This window comes from Lipophrys pholis, assembly GCF_963383615.2.
Source record: "Lipophrys pholis genome assembly, chromosome: 20".
Lineage (NCBI taxonomy): Eukaryota > Metazoa > Chordata > Actinopteri > Blenniiformes > Blenniidae > Lipophrys > Lipophrys pholis.
Genome location: NC_137648.1, coordinates 25285531 through 25301053, shown reverse-complemented (window position 1 = coordinate 25301053; position 15523 = coordinate 25285531). Strand labels below are relative to the sequence as shown.

At 47.1% G+C, this 15523-nt stretch overlaps 1 protein-coding gene across 1 annotated transcript in view; it reads left to right on the top strand.

Moving 5' to 3' along the window:
• The window catches only part of LOC308125560 (uncharacterized protein), a gene marked incomplete at its 5' end in the record, with an annotated part of 10101 nt that extends 431 nt beyond the window's left edge, over positions 1-9670 (top strand). Inside the window, 3 exons of the mRNA XM_080489419.1 lie at positions 7628-7747; positions 9162-9240; positions 9462-9670. Coding sequence (XP_080345545.1) covers positions 7628-7747; positions 9162-9240; positions 9462-9553 — 291 coding nt within the window. The 3' untranslated portion in view covers positions 9554-9670. The remainder of the gene's footprint in view (positions 1-7627; positions 7748-9161; positions 9241-9461) is intronic.
• Positions 9671-15523: the final 5853 nt, after the last annotated feature.

The window sequence follows — 15523 nt, the reverse complement described above, 5'->3', positions numbered from 1 at the left end:
AGGGTTGTTCAGGGTGGACCCAAACGCAGGCTCAGCCAGTTCCGTGAAAACCAGGGTTATTGAAAACAAAGTCCAGGGAACACGAGGAAAACGCAGGGAACACGAGGCGACGAGACGAGATGAGCGACACGACAAGAGGCTTGATGACGAGAAGAGAAGACATGTTGATGAGACGATCCGACAAGAACAACAGAGGGAGAGGGGTCAAATACACAAGGAGGGGGTGGACACAAGTGGAACATTGGTTAAGTGGAAACACGAGGTGAGACACACAGAGACAGACACAGAGACCTGATAGTAATAGATTACTAAAAGTAATAAATCACTGGAAGTAATTGTATGAAAATTTTTTGTTATTCATGAAAGTAAACAGTTTTTTACTCATTAACAACTCCTAAAGTAATTGATCAATAACTTAAAGTTAATAAAGTATCAAAAAATGAATGAAAAATGATTAGTTTTAAAAAAAAAGTCGTTATTTATCTATTAATAATAAATTGGGGCACCACCAGAGAATCTGGAAATAGCTAATAACAAAATATCAGTCTCGAATGTAAAATGCAGTAGTACTGTAGCACTGTAGTGCTGTAGCACTGTAGTGCTGTAGTGCTGTAATGCTGTAGCACTGTAGTACTGTAGCACTGTAGCACTGTAGTGCTGTAGCACTGTAATGTTGTAGAACTGTAGCACTGTAGTGCTGTAGCACTGCAATGCTGTAGCACTGTAGTGCTGTAGCACTGTAATGCTGTAGCACTGTAGCGCTGTAGCGCAGTAGGGCTGTAGCACTGTAGTGCAGTAGCACTGTAATGCTGTAGCACTGTAGCGCTGTAGTGCTGTAGCACTGTAATGCTGTAGCACTGTAGCGCTGTAGCGCAGTAGGGCTGTAGCACTGTAGTGCAGTAGCACTGTAGCGCTGTAGCACTGTAGTGCTGTAGTGCTGTAGCACAGTAGCGCTGTAGCGCTGTAGCACTGTAGTGCTGTAGCGCTTTCGCGCAGTAGTGCTGTAGCACTGTAGCGCTTTAGCACTGTAGCACAGTAGCGCTGTAGCACTGTAGCGGTCTAGCACTGTAGTGCTTTAGCGCTGTAGCACTGTAGAGCTGTAGCACTGTAGCGCCGTAGCACTGTAGCGCTTTAGCACTGTAGCGCTTTAGCACTGTAGCGCTGTAGCACAGTAGCGCTGTAGCCCTGTAGCACTGTAGTGCTGTAGCACAGTAGTGCTGTAGCACTGTAGCGCTGTAGCACTGTAGCGCTTTAGCACTGTAGCCCAGTAGCGCTGTAGCGCTGTAGCACTGTAGCACTGTAGCACTGTAGCACTGTAGCCCTGTAGCGCTTTAGCACTGTAGCGCTTTAGCACTGTAGCACTGTAGCACTGTAGCACTGTAGCGCTTTAGCACTGTAGCACAGTAGCGCTGTAGCACAGTAGCGCTGTAGCACTGTAATGCTGTAGCACTGTAGCGCTTTAGCACTGTAGCCCTGTAGCACAGTAGCACTGTAGCGCTGTAGCGCTTTAGCACTGCAGCACTGCAGCACTGTAGCGCTGTAGCACAGTAGCGCTGTAGCCCTGTAGCACTGTAGTGCTGTAGCACAGTAGTGCTGTAGCACTGTAGCGCTGTAGCACTGTAGCGCTTTAGCACTGTAGCCCAGTAGCGCTGTAGCGCTGTAGCACTGTAGCACTGTAGCACTGTAGCACTGTAGCCCTGTAGCGCTTTAGCACTGTAGCGCTTTAGCACTGTAGCACTGTAGCACTGTAGCGCTTTAGCACTGTAGCACAGTAGCGCTGTAGCACAGTAGCGCTGTAGCACTGTAATGCTGTAGCACTGTAGCGCTTTAGCACTGTAGCCCTGTAGCACAGTAGCACTGTAGCACTGTAGCGCTGTAGCGCTTTAGCACTGCAGCACTGCAGCACTGTAGCGCTTTAGCGCTGTAGCACTGTAGCGCTGCAGCACTGCAGCACTGCAGCACTGTAGCGCTTTAGCGCTGTAGCACTGTAGCGCTGTAGCACTGTAGCACTGTAGCACTGTAGCTTTTTGTTATTTATTGTTGTTAAAGTTTTGGAAGAAGGACCAGACATTTCACCTGCAGGCATCATCGCTAACTTCATTTTCACATTCAACACTTCGTTCCTTCCTTCCTTCCTTCCTTCCTTCCTTCCTTCCTTCCTTCCTTCCTTCCTTCCTTCCTTCCTTCCTTCCTTCCTTCCTTCCTTCCTTCCTTCCTTCCTTCCTTCCTTCCTTCCTTCCTTCATTCATTCATTCATTGTGTCTCCTGCTTAAAGGGTGACTCTGGAGCAGCCAATCAACACGGCTCTGCTGACATGTTAATTCCCACCTGCTGGTTGATTCTGATGCAGATCAAGTTGCTGCTGGACGGATCAAACTGCATCATGACACCAAACTCATTGGTTCAGTTTAAATCGTGACTGACAGCTTCGGATTCCCTTTAAATTTGAAAGTGTTCAAATATCTTGATTGATCCTAAATATATGTTGATGGTGTTAATACTGGGGATGCACCGATACTGATACTCATACCAGGTATCGGGTCTGATGCTGCAAGAAGTACTCATAAGATCCTCGATATAACCCCATGAGTATCATGTGACGTCATCGTCAGCAACGTCAGCAGCAGGCAGACGAGAGGACGAGCAACGTCACGGTTTGACATTCTTTAATGTTAATGAGAACGACGAAAGTAAGAGAGACTGTAAATTATGTTCTGACAAAATACCAAGAGGAGAAAAGACAGTTTGTCCACCAGCAACTTCATTACCGGCAACTTCATTACCGGCAACTTAACCACCACAAACATTTGGACCAGCAGAGTTAGCTTGATTTTGCTCACGAGTTTATCTGCTTATCCAAGCCATGCTACATGCTATCAGCTACATGCCAAAGAGCTTTGTGGTTCACACACCAGTGATGCTACATGCTAAATGCTAAGACGTTTCAGGCTCACACACCAGCAATGCTACATGCTATATGCTATATGCTACATGCTGAGGAGTTTAGGGCGCACACAACAGCAATGCTACATGCTATGTGCTAAAGAGTTTCAGGCTCAGACACCAACGATGCTACATGCTACGTGCTAAAGAGTTTCAGGCTCACACACCAACGATGCTACATGCTATGTGCTAAATGGTTTCAGGCTCACAATCCAGCAATGCTACATGCTACATGCTAAAGACTTGCAGGCTCACACATCAGTGATGCTACATGCTACATGCTAAAGAGTTGCAGGCTCACACACCAGTGATGCTACATGCTAAAGAATTTCAGGCTCACACATAGGGTTGCCTACTGTCCCGTATCAGTGGGGCATCTCGGATTTTGGCCTAAATAAGTTTGTCCCATACGGGATGCACTGTGTCCCGTATATTGACTGCTAATGTACTCCAACCACTAGATGGCACCTACACGTGATGCAATTCCTGTAAATAGAAACTTTGATGGATGTGATGCAGGTTGGTGGTACTGGGGTGCTCCACTATGGATAAACCAGCTGGGCCAAGTACAGTAGAACCTCTGAAAAGTGGACCCGCTAAGAGCTCCACCCTGTACTGGACACGTCACTGTCCATCGACATATTTACCTGTTAACTCACCTTAATGAGGACAACCTGCTGACGAGGACAACAGACAGGTTCTCCTGGTAAGTTTCAAACTGAGCGACACTGAAACGGCCAAAACACCTGGACTGGACCTGATTATTGGAATGTTCAGGCCACGGGTGATACATGATTACCTCCATACTACACTCCGGACTCACTTCCTTAACGTTCCATAACGTTACGTAACGATCCATAACGTAACGATCCATAACGTAACGTAACATAACGTAACGTAACATAACGTAACGATCCATAACGTTATGTAACGATCCATAACGTTACGTAACGATCCATAACATAACGTAACATGACGTTACATAACGATCCATAACGTAACGATCCATAACGTAACGATCCATAACGTAACGTAACGTAACGATCCGTAACGTAACGTAACGATCCGTAACGTAACGATCCGTAACGTAACGATCCATAACGTAACGATCCATAACGTAACGTAACATAACGTTCCATAACGTAACGATCCATAACGTAACGATCCATAACGTAACGTAACATAACATTCCATAACGTAACGTTCCATAACGTAACGATTCGTAACCTAACGATCCATAACGTAATATAACTTTCCATAACGTAATATAACGTTCCATAACGTAATATAACGTTCCATAACGTAACGATCCATAACGTAACGTTCCGTAACGATCCATTATGTAACGTAACATAACGTTCCATAACGTAACGATCCATAACATAACTATCCATAACGTAACGTTCCATATCATTACGTAACGATCCATAACGGAACATAACATAACATTCCATAACGTAACGTTCCATAACGTTACGTAACGATCCATAACGTAACGATCCATAACGTAATGTTCCACAACTTTACGAAACTTTCCATAACGTAACGTAACATAACGTTCCATAACGCTATGTAACGATCCATAACGTAACGTAACATAACGTTCCATAACGTAATGATCCATAACGCTACGTAACGATCCATAACGTAACGTAACATAACGTTCCATAACGTTATGTAACGATCCACAACGTAACGTTCCATAACGTTACGATCCACAACGTAAGGGTCCATAACGTTACGTAACTACTGTATGAGCCCCGCAGCTCGTTAACGTGTCGGAAGTTAACGAGCACCTGAATGCATCACTCAAAGTCGTCATCTATGAAGCGCCGTTTTAACTTTACAGCTTATTTGTCTTCAGAAATACATTTCTGAAAACCGTATTTCTGAAGACTGAATCTGAGGTGGTGGTGTTGAGTTTGGCTCTGGGCAGCTGCCAATGTTTATGTGTGTGTAAAATATGCTTAATATTAATGTTTTACACTTAATAACCCTTCTAAATGTGTCAAATACACTTTGAAATACAAGTCTTCTAATCAATAATGCTGAAAAAAAATTGTCGTGGACGAGTTGTCCAGGGTTGCAGTTTTGTGGACGAGTTGTCCGCTCATCGATGCTCACAGCCACAGAGAGCGGCAATTATTCACTTAACGCTAAAGAATAGTGATTTACACAACAACTAGAGAGAGAGGTGGAGGGAGTGTGTGTGTGATGTGTGATGGAACTACAAGACAAGATGGAGGATCACAAGAAACTACATTCAGAATGGAGGTTACCAGAGAGCAGGAAGACTGTCCTCGGTCTCCACCAGGTGTTGGAGAACAATCGGCTCCATTCAGAATGGAGGTTACCAGAGAGCAGGAAGACTGTCCTCGGTCTCCACCAGGTGATGGAGAACAATCGGCTCCATTCAGAATGGAGGTTACCAGAGAGCAGGAAGACTGTCCTCGGTCTCCACCAGGTGATGGAGAACAATCGGCTCCATTCAGAATGGAGGTTACCAGAGAGCAGGAAGACTGTCCTCGGTCTCCACCAGGTGATGGAGAACAATCGGCTCCATTCAGAATGGAGGTTACCAGAGAGCAGGAAGACTGTCCTCGGTCTCCACCAGGTGATGGAGAACAATCGGCTCCATTCAGAATGGAGGTTACCAGAGAGCAGGAAGACTGTCCTCGGTCTCCACCAGGTGATGGAGAACAATCAGCTCCATTCAGAATGGAGGTTACCAGAGAGCAGGAAGGCTGTCCTCGGTCTCCACCAGGTGATGGAGAACAATCAGCTCCATTCAGAATGGAGGTTACCAGAGAGCAGGAAGACTGTCCTCGGTCTCCACCACGTGTTGGAGAACAATCAGCTCCATTCAGAATGGAGGTTACCAGAGAGCAGGAAGACTGTCCTCGGTCTCCACCACGTGTTGGAGAACAAACAGCTCCATTCAGAATGGAGGTTACCAGAGAGCAGGAAGACTGTCCTCGGTCTCCACCACGTGATGGAGAACAATCGGCTCCATTCAGAATGGAGGTTACCAGAGAGCAGGAAGACTGTCCTCTGTCTCCACCACGTGATGGAGAACAATCGGCTCCATTCAGAATGGAGGTTACCAGAGAGCAGGAAGGCTGTCCTCGGTCTCCACCAGGTGATGGAGAACAATCAGCTCCATTCAGAATGGAGGTTACCAGAGAGCAGGAAGACTGTCCTCAGTCTCCACCAGGTGATGGAGAACAATCAGCTCCATTCAGAATGGAGGTTACCAGAGAGCAGGAAGACTGTCCTCGGTCTCCACCAGGTGATGGAGAACAATCGGCTCCATTCAGAATGGAGGTTACCAGAGAGCAGGAAGACTGTCCTCAGTCTCCACCAGGTGATGGAGAACAATCGGCTCCATTCAGAATGGAGGTTACCAGAGAGCAGGAAGACTGTCCTCAGTCTCCACCAGGTGATGGAGAACAATAGAACATAGAAGCTAGTCTTTAGCGTCGACTTCCTGAGTGTCTCTGTTAAAGGAACATTTCTAGAATGAGTTTATGTGAAGGTGATTTGTCTTGTAAAACGTCTGGAGGGTCAGACGGTGTTCAGTTACTGTGTGATGGTGTCTTTGATGTGAAATGTGGAGGTTGGTAGTTAACTAGTTAGTAAAGCAAAGCTTAGCATGCAGACTGGGTGTGTGTGTGGCAGAGCTAACATTGGTTTACAGGTTAACAACTCCTGATATCATTATCAATAGAACTCAATCACTGTCATATAATCTAATATCATGATCAATAGAACTTAATCACTGTCATATAATCTAATATCATGATCAATAGAACTTAATCACTGTACTAGAATCTAATATCATGATCAATATAACTTAATCACTGTACTAGAATCTAATATGATCAATAGAATTTAATGAATGTACTAGAATCTAATATCATGATCAATAGAACTCAATCACTGTACTAGAATCTAATATCATGATCAATAGAACGTAATCACTGTACTAGAATCTAATATCATGATCATTAGAACTTAATCACTGTACTAGAATCTAATATCATGATCAATATAACTTAATCACTGTACTAGAATCTAATATGATCAATAGAATTTAATGAATGTACTAGAATCTAATATCATGATCAATAGAACTCAATCACTGTACTAGAATCTAATATCATGATCAATAGAACGTAATCACTGTACTAGAATCTAATATCATGATCAATAGAACTCAATCACTGTACTAGAATCTAATATCATGATCAATAGAACGTAATCACTGTACTAGAATCTAATATCATGATCATTAGAACTTAATCACTGTACTAGAATCTAATATCATGATCAATAGAACGTAATCACTGTACTAGAATCTAATATCATGATCAATAGAACTCAATCACTGTACTAGAATCTAATATCATGATCAATAGAACGTAATCACTGTACTAGAATCTAATATCATGATCAATAGAACTCAATCACTGTACTAGAATCTAATATCATGATCAATAGAACGTAATCACTGTACTAGAATCTAATATCATGATCAATAGAACGTAATCACTGTACTAGAGTCTTCTGGATGTTTTATAGCAGCAGTGTAATTCCTGTTCCAATAACCTGTGGTACTGGTCCTACTGTGGTGATCTATGGACTGAACCAATCTGAACCAGTATGCGGTGGTGTCCTTCTCCAGCTTCGGTCAGCCTCAGTCCACTTCATCGCAGCCAAACACAGCGCAGCCTCCAGCAGCTCCATGGAGGACCTGAGCTTCAGACTGGTGTCCTATCACTTCTTCACTCGCTGTCACGTCTCGGTAGGTCCTTCTGTTTCTGGAGCTCACAGTGAATTCTGTCATTTAGCTGAAGAAATGTGGTCAGAAGAGTCAGAATCAGAATCATTTGTTGTCATTGTACAAGTACAAGTACCGGTACAATGAAATTGTATATAAAGCTTGAGACAGGGGGACAACAAGGGTGAGAAGAGGAGAAGAAAAGGCAGAGGGAGCTCTTAGGGAGTACAGAGTGTAATTAGAAAAAATACCTCAGTACATTTAAAGCATCAACACAGATTACAACATATCTTCGGTACAAGCACATGTGGGTATGGGGGGGGGGGGGGGGTCTGCAGCTCGCCACCGGAGGGAGGGGGTCAAGCACGCTGCCACTTTCAAGGGCGCACAGCTAGCCTAGCCCCAGCTTCCTCTGGGTGGAGGAGGGGAGGGGCCAACAGAGGTGGTGAAGCAGAACTGTTGCTTCTCTCTGCAGTGTCAGTCCAGTCTGATGTCATGAGACGGCCTTGATAGTCCTGAACAGGGACAAGCTCCCAGGGGGACGGGTGTGAGGAGACATGGGGTAGGACAGAGCCTCCGTTCTAACGTCCACCTCCAGGAGAAATAGAAAGACAGTCCAGCCTTCAGCGTCTGGACGTCTGAGGGACTCTGAATGGACATCAGATTTGTTTTGGGTCAGGACGTCTTCGTCTTTCTCTCGTCCTCCAGTCTCTGGTCTCCATGCTGCTCCTAATCTGTGGCCATTTAAGCGTTCCAGCAGAGCTCTGAGTTGGTTTATCACATGAGTGTGAGCGTCCAAAGCCCTGCAGTCCCTCAGGGACGATTGGCAGCCGTCCCAATGCAGCTGCCAGCGTCTTCTCCACTTGGTGATAGATCAGGAACCCAGCAGCTCCAATCAGCAGCAGACCTGTTATCATGAACCCATTATGGAGAGGTCTTCCACCTCCTCCATGGAAAGAATGGACAGACACACCATCCTCCAGCTGTCCCAGGAGTCCAACGTGTATCCGGCAGCAAACGTCCCATCAGGACATGTGGGCTGTCCCTCGTCTGATCGTCTTGTTGTATAATGTGGTGGATTGAGACCAGCTGATCAGTTCCATGGTTCCAGTTAGGATAGAGATGGAAAGAGAGGTTCTTGTTAGATTCTGACATGAGACAGTACAAGACAGGAGCAGCGAGCAGGGAAGACGAGGGAGGACAGAGAAGCCACCGCCTTCAGTGAGACCGGAAGAGAAAAAAGAATCTCTCAGTCTGTGTGAACTCAGTCCCATGAACATGGTCTGTGGGGGGCGGGCCCCAGGTTGGGAGTCACTGCGATAGAACACCTTGGTTTCTGGTGTCAGCCTTTACCTGAATACTTTCTCCCTTCATGATTCAATCTGCCTCAGGCTTCTTATTGTGTCTGTAACCCAGAGGGTTGTTCTTTTGTCTGTAGGCCATGTCCATCTCTGAAAACTGGTATGCCATCAGAGACCAGGGAAGGAACTACTGCAACCTCTACAACCTGGTGGAAGGTAAGGACGTCTTGTCAACATCACCTCTGCACAGCTTTTCTTTACATTTTATTTTATTGCTGACAGATTAATCCAGCTCATGAATAGATTCACATTTTTAGGAAAATCAAGTCAGAAAAAAAAAAGAAAGAAGTTGTTGGTGCCCGTTCTTTCACAGCTGCTATGCTCAATGTGTGGACGTCCCCGGCAGCTTGTAGAGCTGATGTGTTGCCTTGTCACAGGAAGTGGTCTGACTGAATCCAGAGGTTATAAAGAAGTGACCAGTGACTTCCTGTGTACGCAGCGCTCCTCGGCCAACTGTGACATCTACTGACTGCAGAACCACAGGAAGGTTCCACAACGCTGAATGGACCAACGACTGCAGTGTTTTGTTTTGTATGCCTTTTACAATAAATGTGGAATAAACTTCCAGAAGATCAAATGGATATTTAACAAGAGAACAACTTTTCAATCCAGTTTTTATATTGATAGTGTCACACGCACGCACGCACGCACGCACGCACGCACGCACGCACGCACGCACGCACGCACGCACACACACACACACACACACACACACACACACAAAGTCCTCTTGTGCTGACAAGTGCCACACTTGGCAAAACCATCTTGTTTCTCCCCGGGTTCTCCAAAAAAGTCCAGGAGTCACTATGAACTCGGCTCAACACCAGGCTTCAGGGCATGTAGTACACATACCAGGCCTTTAGGGGCGCTGTGACTCACCAAACACTCCAAAAATGCAGAAGAAAAGATGGAGTGTATAAAAAATTTTGAAGTAGACTCCTGCTCATAAATATTTATGTAAAATTCTAGTTCTATAGGTCTATGGCCCTGCTCCTCCTGCTGCTCACATCAGTAGCTTCTACAGCTCCACCACAGCTTGTAGTCCGTGATTGTTGTGGTTATTTGATGACATCACAGACCGCCGTGGGGGAAGAGGGGATTATGTCATGTTTTTTCCACAGATGATCGTCTTTGCCGTCCACATCTCAGGGAGTGAACGGCACTCGCCAGGGTTTTAGAATTTCCCCACTCTAGGACCCGTGTCAAAAAAACATTTTGGTGCTTCTAAAACTCCTGGTATGGAAGATCGGCCGGAAACGTCTGGTTCACGTGAGCCAGCGTTCTCGTGTGCTCCGCCCCTTAGGTTGGTGAGCACTCTCCTTCACACGTACACACAACGCTGTGCAGACAAGTGCAGCCTTTTTGCACCTGCATCTTTTCATTGAACCTTAGATGCACTTGCGTGACATGAGTTCTGAATATGTTAAATATATATTGAAGTACATCTATGCTACATTTGGTGCTTTTATAACAAAATGCACAATTGTTACAGATATTCTGGTGATGCTCCTCCACTAACATGGGAGGAGCCTGGAAGCCGAAATCTCTGCCTCCATCCTCCTGCTAGAAAAGCTTCAGGGGGCAGCCATAGATATGAAACCTGCGTGCCGCACGGCCTATCTGCACCTGTTGACGCGACATGCCCACAGCGCCGCCATCTTGGAGAGGTCTCCAATAAGAACTCACTTTAAAGCTGAGGAAAAGCTCTATGCCGTGGAAACCTCGTGGAGGAATTACTGGGAGAAGGAGTAGTCTTCCACTAAAGCACCGGAGCCAGACCGAAGGCATCGACTCCAGCCCTAAAGCACCGGAGCCAGACCGAAGGCATCGACTCCAGCCCTAAAGCACCGGAGCCAGACCGAAGGCATCGACTCCAGCCCTAAAGCATCAGAGCCAGACCGAAGGCAGCGACTCCAGCACTAAAACATCAGAGCCAGACCTAAAGCAGCGACTCCAGCCCTAAAGCACCAGAGCCAGACCTAAAGCAGCGACTCCAGCCCTAAAACATCAGAGCCAGACCGAAAGCAGCGACTCCAGCCCTAAAGCATCAGAGCCAGACCTAAAGCAGCGACTCCAGCCCTAAAGCACCAGAGCCAGACCGAAGGCAGCGACTCCAGCCCTAAAGCATCAGAGCCAGACCTAAAGCACTGACTCCAGCCCTAAAGCACTGGAGCCTGACCGAAGGCATCGACTCCAGCCCTAAAGCATCAGAGCCAGACCTAAAGCAGCGACTCCAGCCCTAAAGCATCAGAGCCAGACCTAAAGCAGCGACTCCAGCCCTAAAGCACTGGAGCCTGACCGAAGGCATCGACTCCAGCCCTAAAGCATCAGAGCCAGACCTAAAGCAGCGACTGCAGCCCTAAAGCATCAGAGCCAGACCTAAAGCAGCGACTCCAGCCCTAAAGCATCAGAGCCAGACCGAAGGCATCAACTCCAGCCCTAAAGCATCAGAGCCAGACCTAAAGCATCGACTCCAGCCCTAAAGCATCAGAGCCAGATCGAAGGCATCAACTCCAGCCCTAAAGCATCAGAACCAGACCGAAGGCATCGACTCCAGCCCTAAAGCACCAGAGCCATTTCTTATCAGTTAGCTTAGCATGGCTAACTGGCTAGCACAGTTCAGAATGTTGATGTTGGACTTTAGTAGGGAGAGTTGGTCAGTTTACAGCAGACTAACAGTGAGTGTTTGAACAATCAAACTTACCCGGATGATGATGTTCTGTACAGCAGACTCCTCCAGCAGAGTCCAGCAGGACTCTGGCCGTGTTCAGTTCCCCAGTTGCTTGGGTAGCATCCAGTTTTCTATAGTCCTTTTTAACTTCTTAACCGCTTTAATTAAGTGTCCACATTTAGTCTGAAATGTGTCTTGGTGCCTCCAACATGCCTGGCAACTGGACAACATTAACTCCACCTCACAGCTGCGGCCGGGTCGGGGCTTCCTCTGGCACAATAATGATTTGGGGCTGTTTTAGCACTTTTATACCCTGTTAGGCCGGGGCTTTGGTAATGGAAACACAAAGAACTAGTGCTAAGTCAGGTCCCAGCCCTGAACAGGCCCTAGAAACTGCTTGGTGGAAAAGGCCTACCTGAGAACCAAGTGTTCTGTAGAAAACCTAGGAACCTCCAGGGGGTAGCATTCTGAGAACCAAGTGTTCTGCTGGATCAGATGTGAGTCAGTACTTTCCATGTAACGTCTATGGTTTATTTATTGAACTTTCACAAAAACAATAGACAAACTCACCAGGGTGTCTGTCCTGCCTTTAGATTTGGAGGTGCATCGATTTGTATGTTCATACATAATTACTTTAAAAAAGATTCTTACTTTTTGCTGGGCCTTGTTCACATTGCAAGGTGCTTTAATCTTTTGAAAGAGACAAAAATCAACTGTGGGAAGATTTTATGAGGGAACACCCCACCAAGCTTTTACAATTGGTCCGACAAACAACTACGTCACCAACCACAGAACTGATCAAACATGAGAGAAGCCTGAGTGACTGAAGTGACTCGAAAAACAGACTCTTGAAACTTCAGTGGGAACCCAGCACAGTGCTGTCTGCGCAGTGCTGTCTGTGCAGTGCTGTCTGGACAGTGCTGTCTGGGCAGTGCTGTCTGGACAGTGCTGTCTGGACAGTGCTGTCTGCGCAGTGCTGTCTGGACAGTGCTGTCTGCAAAGTGCTGTCTGGACAGTGCTGTCTGCGCAGTGCTGTCTGCGCAGTGCTGTCTGGACAGTGCTGTCTGGGCAGTGCTGTCTGCGCAGTGCTGTCTGGACAGTGCTGTCTGCGCAGTGCTGTCTGCACAGTGCTGTCTGGACAGTGCTGTCTGGGCAGTGCTGTCTGCGCAGTGCTGTCTGGACAGTGCTGTCTGCGCAGTGCTGTCTGGAGAGTGCTGTCTGCGCAGTGCTGTCTGCACAGTGCTGTCTGGACAGTGCTGTCTGCGCAGTGCTGTCTGGGCAGTGCTGTCTGCGCAGTGCTGTCTGGACAGTGCTGTCTGCGCAGTGCTGTCTACACAGTGCTGTCTGGACAGTGCTGTCTGCACAGTGCTTTCTGCACAGTGCTGTCTGCGCAGTGCTGTCTGGACTGTCCTGTCTGCACAGTGCTGTCTGGGCAGTGCTGTCTGCGCAGTGCTGTCTGGACAGTGCTGTCTGCACAGTGCTTTCTGCACAGTGCTTTCTGCACAGTGCTGTCTGCGCAGTGCTGTCTGGACAGTGCTGTCTACACAGTGCTGTCTGGACAGTGCTGTCTGCACAGTGCTTTCTGGACAGTGCTGTCTACACAGTGCTGTCTGGACAGTGCTGTCTACACAGTGCTGTCTGGACAGTGCTGTCTGCACAGTGCTTTCTGCACAGTGCTGTCTGCGCAGTGCTGTCTGGACTGTCCTGTCTGCGCAGTGCTGTCTGGACAGTGCTGTCTGCACAGTGCTGTCTGCACAGTGCTGTCTGGACAGTGCTGTCTGGACAGTGCTGTCTGCACAGTGCTGTCTGGACAGTGCTGTCTGGACAGTGCTCGGTCTCAGTTTAGGAAAAGTGTGTTGAGCTACTGGTTAAGGTGGAGCCACCATCCTTTCAGGCTGTTCACCACATCTGGTGGATGACTCCATGTTCCTGAGGGGGGAACCAGCTTTGTTTGACATGAGACTTTTCTCAGTAGTTCTTCACTCATCATATGTTCCGGGGATCCTCCTCTGTGCTCCCAGGCCTGTGACATAATCTGTTCTCAAGTAATCAGGTACGTTTTCTGTGGTGCAGCCTGACAGTGTCTCTGCTGCCAGAGGACATGATGAATCACAGAGGGAAGACCTCTCCTGCTTGTGACCCCAGAAGACTCAGTTGTGGTGTGTGATCACTTTCTTTCATGCATTAGCTTGTCATTAAAGTGCTTTGGGAATCTTTCTTCCCACCTTTGTAAGTCTAAGACGTGGACTCATCCTATAACACATGAAAACACTGTCCAGGCAAGAAAGAGCCTTGATGATACAACTTAACTGGGCTTGTGGGTCCAATCTTAAGGTTCTGGAAAGCTGAAGACTGATTGTTGGCCCACATCCAGCAGTTCTTCTTTGAGAAAAGGTTTAGCAGTGGTTCCTCTCTCTCATGAAGTCTCTGATGTATGACTTCACAGTATTTTATAAAACCACATCTTTCCTCCCAGCAGAAACAAGCTTTCTAACAAAGTTATGCTCCTGAATACTTTCTCATGACGACTCCTGGATTAAACAAGTCTGCAGGACCTGGACCTGGACCTGGACCTGGACCTGGACCTGGACCTGGACCTGGACCTGGACCTGGACACTCTCTCTCTCTCTTCCTCTGTCTTTCTCTCTATCTCTCTCTCCCTCCAGTCTCCCTACAGTCTCCCTCCAGTTGCTCTCCAGTCACTCTCCAGTCACTCTCCAGTCGCCCTCCAGTCGCTCTCCAGTAGCCCTCCAGTCGCTCTCCAGTCACTCTCCAGTCGCCCTCCAGTCGCTCTCCAGTCGCCCTCCAGTCGCCCTCCAGTCGCTCTCCAGTAGCCCTCCAGTCACTCTCCAGTCACTCTCCAGTCACTCTCCAGTCACTCTCCAGTCGCCCTCCAGTCGCTCTCCAGTCGCTCTCCAGTCACTCTCCAGTCGCCCTCCAGTCGCTCTCCAGTAGCCCTCCAGTCGCTCTCCAGTCACTCTCCAGTCGCCCTCCAGTCGCTCTCCAGTCGCCCTCCAGTCGCCCTCCAGTCGCTCTCCTTTTCGGCCTTCCTTTCTTTTGTTGCCCTTCAGGACGTCCTCACCAACTTGAAAGTGGAATGACTTGACTGTCCTCCTTCTGCGGCTCTCATAGTCCTTCTTCTGTCCGTCCTGGGCAATCTGTATGTTCTGGTAGATCTGAGAGGAAAAAAGAGAATTGAAAAGTGAATATTCTAATCTGTCCAGGTCATGGTTATTCTAACAATTGTTGGACACCATTGTCTTTTGGAAACACGTCCTGAGGTTAACCCGTGTTTCTCCACCAGCCAGTCAGACGAGCCTCGAGGACGACCACATGTCCTGTTCTGGGACAAGTTATTTAAAGGAGACGCTCCAACTCAAGACATGCTGGTAAATATAAATATGCATTATTTTGACTTTACAGTTTAATTTGTTTGTTTTCTATTGGTTTTAAGTGTTTGGTTCTATGTTCTTCATAGCTCCGCTAAGTACTGGACACCAAAGACCTGGTGAAGAGATGACTGTCAAGGACGGGGACGTCTGCCTGACAAGGGGGGGACATCTGGAGGTTGGGTCTTCCTCAGTGTATGGAATGCAACGTATGTATTTCCTGGTTTCAAAATAATTTACAAGTGACTTGCTTGTCATTCTTTGTTGCAGATTGGAAACTTGTTTCAAACTTGTTCAGGAAGCTGCCCAAAGTCATGGAAGTCTTTTATATATAAAAACATACATTAAACTATTTTTTCATTTCTTAAATTCTAGTAAC